Source organism: Tupaia chinensis, unplaced genomic scaffold, assembly GCF_000334495.1.
Source record: "Tupaia chinensis unplaced genomic scaffold, TupChi_1.0 Scaffold000078_1, whole genome shotgun sequence".
Taxonomy (NCBI): Eukaryota; Metazoa; Chordata; class Mammalia; order Scandentia; family Tupaiidae; genus Tupaia; species Tupaia belangeri.
In genome coordinates, this window is record NW_006159539.1 from 3,736,041 (window position 1) to 3,743,917 (window position 7,877).

The window sequence follows — 7,877 nt, forward strand, 5'->3', positions numbered from 1 at the left end:
CCTTCTCCCCTTTCCCCACCATCAGCTTTATTTTTACCTATTTCTTCCATGAAGGAGAGGCAGGCAGGCAGGCAACATGACTAACAGTGAGTTCAAGTCCCAGACTAGGGGAATGAAAAACAAGCCAGTGGGTGCACGCCCCAAATCCTGAGAGGAGAATGGAGAAGGGATTACGGTGTGGTCATCTCCTTTGAGGGGCGAGGGAGCGGTTTCTCACTTTCCCTCCGTCCCTCTCTCTCCTGCGAACACACATGCCCTACAGCAAAACTAGGGAAAAAGAAAAAAGAGTATCGTAGAAAATGGCTCTGTCTGACCCTCCTGCCCTCCCGCCCTCCCACCCACTTCCTGCTATGAGACTGGCCAGGGACCCTGCACCAGCCGACCCAGACATGGGCATGCCTACGGGTACCCAGCGCGACCCAGGTGGCCCCGGGTGTGAAAGGCCCCTTGCTAAGGGGGCCCAGTCACGTTACTTACCACTGCGCCACTCCCGGGCCCCCTCTGCCACAGTATTTCTGCCCGATCCCATCCAGGCAGGGTCGAGGACGTTCAATTGCAGTCCTGCCACATACCCACCCGTGCGATGGTGCTGCCCCCCAGGTGCTGGGTGCTGCACCCTCTCTGTCCCATGTGGGGACAGGCAGAAGCGGCAGGCTGGGCCTTAGACCGTGGCCAGCTGTGTGAGAGGAGCACCCAGGATGTCTGTCACCACACGGAAAGGGCCTGTCTGCTTGGCACGCCGAGGAAACTGCCCTTTCCCAAGGCCCTGGTCAGGCCTCTGGCGCTACCAAGTCAGGGCCCATCGTGCACAACCCGCACCCCACCCCGCACACCCCTGGCTGCAGTTTGCTGGCTCGTACTGTCCTCTAATCAGCCCTTCTCCTTCAGCTCCATAGTTCTCATGGCATCCACGGGAAGATACGTCTCCAGAGGCCCGTGGACCAGGGTGCTGGAAAAGCTTGGGGCAGACAAGGGTGTCAGGCTGAAAGGTAGGTGTCTGCAGTGGTTATCGGGGCACTGTCTACAGCGGCCAAGATATGGCAGCAACCCACAGGTCCCTCGCCAGAAGACGGAGCAAGGAAGATCTCTCTCTCTCTCACACACATGCGCGCGCACACACACACACACACACACACACTGGAATACTGTGCAGCCATGAAAAAGGATGAAGTCTACTCATTTGAGGTTAAACGGGTGAGACTGCCGGACGTTACGTTAAGTGAAGTAAGCCAGGTGCAGAAGAGAAACACGTGTTCTCTCTCCTCTACAGAAATTGGAAAAAATGACTTCAGAGACAGAGACGTCAGCAGAATGACTACTAGACTAGGGAGGGTGTGGGGGCGGGGAGAAGAGTGCCGTGGAGGAACAGACGGCCGACGAGGGAACTACCTCTGGTGCTAACAAATGCAGGGGGAAGGACGTGGGGGTTGGCAGGATCCTATACAGTGTCACGGCCGGCCGAGATGATGGCTGTGCAAACTGGCCTGATTTAACTACGACGCACTGAGTGGTGAAAAACTGTCTTGTAACAGTTGTTACGTTAGTGAGACAGTAATCATCGGAAGGAGAAAGAAAGTGTTTGGACTGGGATTTAAACTGAACACGAGACCAAAAACGGCAAATGACAGGCAGGGAGGGTGCTAGTGTCCCTCACTGATTCTAGAACATTCTCTCCCACTAAACTTGGACGGAGTCAGTCTCAGAATCCTCAGTACACCCGGTGGCCTACTGGGATGGATGGACAGGGCACATCTGTTAACCGTCCCTCCACTGTGGCAGTCTTTAACTTGTGACGGGGACTGAAAGGCAGTGCCCAGAGCTCACCATCTGCTTGGGGACAGTGCCATCAGGTCTGTCGGTGACAGAGTTAAGGCAGTTAGATCCCACTTGGCTGGCTGTGTAGTTGCAGTCCCAGACACAGCAACTTGAAAAACAAGCTGGGAGGGGACCAGCAGCTGGCGTGGTGGTTAAGGTGCTGGACATTCCCACATGGCCGACCATGGTTCAAGTCCTGGACCTGGTGGCTTGCTTTCTCACTTTTTCTCTCTGTATTTCTCTCTCTGATCAAAATAAAATAAGTAAATGAATAAATAAAATTAAAAATAAATAATCCTTCAAAAAAAGCCAGCAAGTGGTGTAGTGGTCAAGGTGCTAGACTCCCACATGGCCGACTGTGGTTCAAGTCCCAGACCCAGAGCCTTGAGACTCACGCTGGGTGTGTGTGCGTGCATGCCCAAAATCGCGAGAGGAGGATGGAGAAGGGATTGTGGCATGACCATCCCCTGAGGGTGATTTCTCGCTTTCGGTCTCTCTGGCAAGCGCATGTGCCCTATAGAAAAAAATCTCTCTCAAAAGAAAAACAAAGTAAAGCCAGACACCTGGGCACCCAAAACCCCAAGAAGAGAAGAGAGTGTGGTGGGGCCATCCCTCCCAGAGGGTCATTTCTCCCCCTTCTCTGAGGCAAGTGCACACGCCATATTTAAAAAATAATAATAATAATCAAGCCCAAACGTGAGCATCCGAAACCCCGAGAGGAAAAGGGATCACAGTGGAGCCACTCCTCCTCGGTCACTTCCCTGCCTCTCTGAGGCACGTGCACATACCCTATAGCAAAGAAAAAAGCAAGCCAGACCATGTGGGGACCCAAAACCCCAAGAGAAGAAGGGATGGCAGTGTGGCCATCTCCCCCGGGGCCATTTGCCCACATCTCTCAGGCAAGCGCACACATCCTATAGCCAAAAAAGGGGGGGGGAAGCCTGCCCCCCAGAGGGGATGGCCTCGCTGCAACCCCTTCTCCCCATTTTCCTCTGGGATCTTGGGCACACATGCACACACACACCTGGTATGGGTTTTAAGTCGCTAGGTCCGGGACTGACTGTGTTCGACTACGTGGGAGTCCAGTGACATAACCATTATGCCATCTGCTGGTCGAGGGGCTCTGTCTTTTAAATTAAGACCCTGGTGCCAGAAGCTGATGTACATACAGTGACCTAAGCTGAGTGGCATCTGCCCAGGGGTGACAAGATGTGCTGTTTGCCTGGCCCGACAGTTTGAATGTAGACGTAGATTCCGGGCGCCTTGGACGGTCACGCTATGAACTTACAGCACTGCATGGGGTTCAGAGTTCTAACCCAGCGGTGCCATTTACTCCAAGCCTTTGGACAATTCGTGTGACTTCTCAGAACCCCCTTCTAAAGCCACAGAGGGCTGGAGCTGGGGAAGCGATCTTGCAGACCAGTGCCATAGTTTGACAGGTGGGAACAGTGGGTTTCAGAGAGGCACAGGGACCCGCCAGCGATCCTAAGACCAGCCCAAAGGTGGGCAGGGTCCCCGGGAGGTCCCGCCCTCCCTGCCCACCTTTCTCCTGCTGTGCTTAGCTCTCCCATGCCCACGCCGACCTTGCTTAGGTGGCCGTGAGGCTCAGGTGAGAACCCGCGTGCCCCATAGAGGCAAGGGCCCTTCCCACTGGGGCAGAGTCCAGAGACGGTGGCCAGGAGGTGGGAGTAGGGTGGGCAGTGGCTATTCTCTTACAGGTTCCTATTCACGTCCCTCATCATTGCTTTGCAGAGAAAATGGTGTTCGTTGGCTTCAAAGGCAGCTTCCGGCCCACCTGGGTGACCCTGGACACCGAGGACCACAAAGCCAAGATATTCCAAGTCGTGCCCATCCCTGTGGTGAGGAAGAGGCAGCTGTGAGGACAGTTGCCCCCGGCGCCGCCCCGCAGTGGGCTAGGACCGTGACCTCCTGGCAGCAGCCTGGGGCAGGTGGCTGGTCCCCCTGGCTTCTGTCCAGCTGCTGCCTGGACAGGCTGTGCCAGCCCTCATGGGCCCAGGGGAGGCTACCAGAGACCCCTGGTGCTGCGCCTGGCCCCACTCGAGCGTCTGTCTGCAGCATCTGAGCCCGCGTTGGCTAGTGCTGGAACCTTCTCTTGCATCCTCATGGGTGCTTCTCTGTCTGTGCCTCGGTGGCGGAGGGTGTGGGGACCGTAAGAAGAGGCCTGGGGTGTGCTGGTGCAAAGGTCTATTGGCAGGTACCCTGGCCAGCTAGAGGCGGCCGGGGTGCCGAGTCACTGACAAATCCCCGTCTTCCGCAGACACTGGGGGAAACAATGGGGGAAACAGCCTTGGCCTTAAGGAAATCTCTTCTGTAAGCAAAAAGCAACCTCCGCAGGGCTGGGAGCCAGTGTGGAAGGCAAGCTCCCCACACAGAATGGGCCCCCGAGGGGGAGAGGGAGCCCTGCCTTTAGAGGGGGCCCACCTCGTAGGAGACTTCAGCTGGCAGGTTGGGACTCAAATGGGGGACCCTCGAGGGCCCTTCCTGGTCTGAGATCCCTGAAGTCTGGCTGTGTGCAGTCCCTGAAACCCAGCAGTAGCTGAGAATGCCCTTTCGGTGGCCACCCAGGGCCACGCAGGATGGAGAGGGGTGACAGTGCTGTCTGCTGGTGGGCATTCTGTCTGGGTGCTCTCTGGTGCCAGGCTGAGAGCCTGGAGAGGGTGGAGGGGACAACTGTACGTGCTCGGGGTGGGGTGGGCAAGGCTTCTCGCAGGAGGAGCAACAAGGAGATGGGGCGGCCTCCAGAGGGCTGGGCCCTGCCGAGCGACTTGCTGGCCCCTGTGTGAGGGAGAAGCAGGCCCCAGGCTGCCCTCCTGTGCTGACCCCTGGTCTCTGTCCCTGCGAGCAGAGCTTGTGCCCAGCCAGGGTGGCACTGGTCTGGATGGGGCAGGCAGGTTCTCACCTGAGCCTCGTGGCTACCAGGGCAGGAGGGGACTGTGGTTTCCCTAAGAGCCAAGCCTGGGCCCTATGCCCGGGGCACTGAGGACCTGGTCCCCAGCCAGCCCCACCTCCCCTCGGAGAATCGAGTCAGTGCCCAGAAGGGAGCTCCTGCTCTTGATCCGGGAACACTGCAGCAGAGCAGCCTGGGAGCTGGACCCGCCCTGCTGTGAGAGCCTGGGTTTGCAGATCTAGACGGGACCTTAGAGGAGACCGGGTCCCCAGCTGTTGTACAGGTGGGAAAGAACCACGGCGCCAGGCAGGGCTGCGGGGGCCCCACTCCCAGCACTGACTGCCACGCTGCTCGGCCACGGCCCGAGTGCCAGGCCTTCCCCTCCCAGGGGAGAACACGCTCGGAACAGGCCCGTCGTCGGCCAGTGGCGATGGCCCTCCTGCTCCTCTGCGCACACGAACCTGCCCTCCTCTTGGCCCTGGGGGCACCTGTAGCCTTACTCTGTTCACACCCCCTGTCGGACCCCGGGCCCCGTCGGGGTGCACGCTGCGGCGAGGCCATCGGTGCTACCTACAGTTGTCGGGGCGGCCTGGCAGGTGGTATCAGCACGCGTGATGTTCCTGGTGAACCATCCCGGCCCCTCGTGGGGTCTGAAGACCTGCTGGGTCCCCCAGGCTCTCTCCCTTGCCTTCCCTGGAGAGAGCTGGAGAGCTCCTGGGAGCTGGAAAACGCGGCCTGGGGAGGATACCTCTCCTGAGGACCAGGCCTCCCCGGGTCTTACGATGACCTTCGTTTGTCCCCTTTCCTGCCCCAGCCACTTTCCTTCAAAGAGGGCTTGCCTGGGTCCCACTGTCCAGCTGCCTCCATAAGATGTGGTCAGCAAGTGAGTCCACCTGGCGGGGTCTTCCAGCGGCTGCGAATGACAGTGGGGGCCTACCTTTTATGATGCGACCGCTTCAAAGGCCGAAACCACAGCAAGGGCCAGCTCCAGGGCGATGCATGGCGATGAGGTGGAGAGAGAAAACGGCTCGATGTCGTGGTTGTCTAGGATTCTGTTGAGTTTTTAAACTCTTAATTCAAGGGTCTCACACTGAGAACCGCTCGGGACGTGGCCAGTGTCAGGGGCGCCGGGAATATTGTCTGTCTTCGGCTCAGCTCATTTCCAGAAATACCCGTCAGCGCGTTCTCGGAGTCGTCCGCGTGGTGAGGGGTACGGGGTCTGTCCCTGTGTTTCTCCCCATGGGCCGAGGTGGCGGCGTTGCTTGGGTCGACCGCACAGATGCTCCTACTGTTCGGAAAACTGTTCTCGTGTTGGTGAGTGAGTTAGGCCCTTAAGGAAAACACTCCTCCGAAATGCTTGTTTCCTGTTGCCGAAATAGCTGGTCCTTTTTCGGGAGTTAGATGTGCAGTGTGTTTGTACGTAAACGTTCCTTGTAGATGTCACTATGAACAAAGATATATTTTCTATTTATTTATTATATATGCACTTCTGGACGTCACTGTCAGAAATGAAGAATTGTCTTAAATGGCACGTTTGGGGATGTCCTTTGGACGGGCTGGAGGGAGTGGGCTGGGAGCGCCGCAGTAAACGTTCGAAGGACGGCCTTGTCTCACCTGCTTCCTTCCTTTCTCGCGACACAGGGGCCTCGTTTTAGGCCGTTTGTCTAGGGACAGTGAGGTTGTTGGGCCCACCTCGGGAGTCTGCCTCTCTTACTTCCATGGCTTTATTCCGCGGACTTATTCCTCAACAGAGCCCTGTTCCCTCCACTGGCACTGCTGTCCTCCTCCCTCCCACCTTGGCCATGCCCTGCACCGGGCCTTTGCTCCCTGGCACGGGCTGTCACTCACCCCTTCCACCAGACCATGGCCTCCTGCAGGACACAGGTCATCCGCCTCTCCCCCAGCCAGCTCCAGTTGTCATCGGGGTGTTGAGCAGAGGCAGAAAGCAGACTTTGTCCCTTCCTCTACCACCGAAGCCAGAACCGAGCTGCCCTGCAACCCCACTCCAGCTCCCTTGCCCTGGAGGGGAGGGGGAGGGAGCTTATTCCCAATGCCAGGACTCCCATAACCTCAGGGGTGGATTCAAGGTGAGAAGGGGTGAGATGAAGTGGGAGAAGTGACCCACTGTTCCAGGCCCTGACATCACTCACAAAAGACGATCAGGATTAAAACTGCTTTTCCACTAACACCTGGAATAAGGCAAGGCTGCCCACTTGCCCCACTTTTTCAACACAGTACTGGCAGTCCTAGCCAATGCAATCAGACAAGAATAAAAATTTTAAAAAGAAGCAAAATGATCCTTATTTGCAGATGACATGACTGCATACGTAGAAAATCCAAGAGTCCACAGAAAAACTCCAAGTAGTGATACATAAATTTAGTAAGGTGGCAGGAGACAAAAGCAACATACAAAAAGCTACAGTGCTTTTATACACCATTAACTAACAGACTGAGGCAGAATTAAAGCCATCTCCTTTACAGCGGCCACCTCCCAAAATAAAATACATACGAGTAAACCTAACCAAATAGGTGAAATACTTCTACAAGGAAAACAACAACAAAAATGAAAAAAAGAAACTGAGCGTGATACGCAAAAGTGGAAAGGCATTTTATGTTCCTCGATGGGAAGAATATAACCAAAATGTCCATTCTAACCAAATTAAGTTACAAATGTAATGAAATTCCAGCCAAATTATGAGACATTCTTCATATAGATAGAAAAAGCTCGTAAAATTTGTTTGGAATCCTAAAAGATCCCGTATCACCAAGGCAATACTGTGCAAAAAGAATAAAGTAGGTGGTATCTCACTACCTGACCTCAAAATGTATTACAAAGCTGTGATAATCAAGACAGCATGGTACTGGCACAAAAAGAGGCAAGTAGACACAGAACTCACAAATAAACCCCAAAACATGAAGCCAACTGATTTTTTTTTACAGAATTATTTATTTCACTGTATTTATCATTATTATGTTTTAAGTTGCTCTAGCACCAGAGAGAGAGAGAAAGTGAGAAAGCAAGCTGCCAGGTCTGGGACTTCAGCCACGGTTGGTCATGTGGGAGTCCAGTGCCTCAACCACCATACCGTCTGGCCTCCAGCCTACTGAATTGTTTTTTTAAAGAATTATTTTTATTTAACTTTATTTATTTAAG

General features: G+C 55.1%; 1 protein-coding gene across 1 annotated transcript in view; it reads left to right on the forward strand.

The window, feature by feature from the left end:
* The window catches only part of CEMIP (cell migration inducing hyaluronidase 1), a 181,467-nt gene extending 173,939 nt beyond the window's left edge, over positions 1-7,528 (forward strand). The window contains exons 28-29 of the mRNA XM_027769244.1: positions 889-989; positions 3,568-7,528. Of these exons, the coding sequence (XP_027625045.1) occupies positions 889-989; positions 3,568-3,695 (229 nt within the window). The 3' untranslated portion in view covers positions 3,696-7,528. The remainder of the gene's footprint in view (positions 1-888; positions 990-3,567) is intronic.
* Positions 7,529-7,877: the final 349 nt, after the last annotated feature.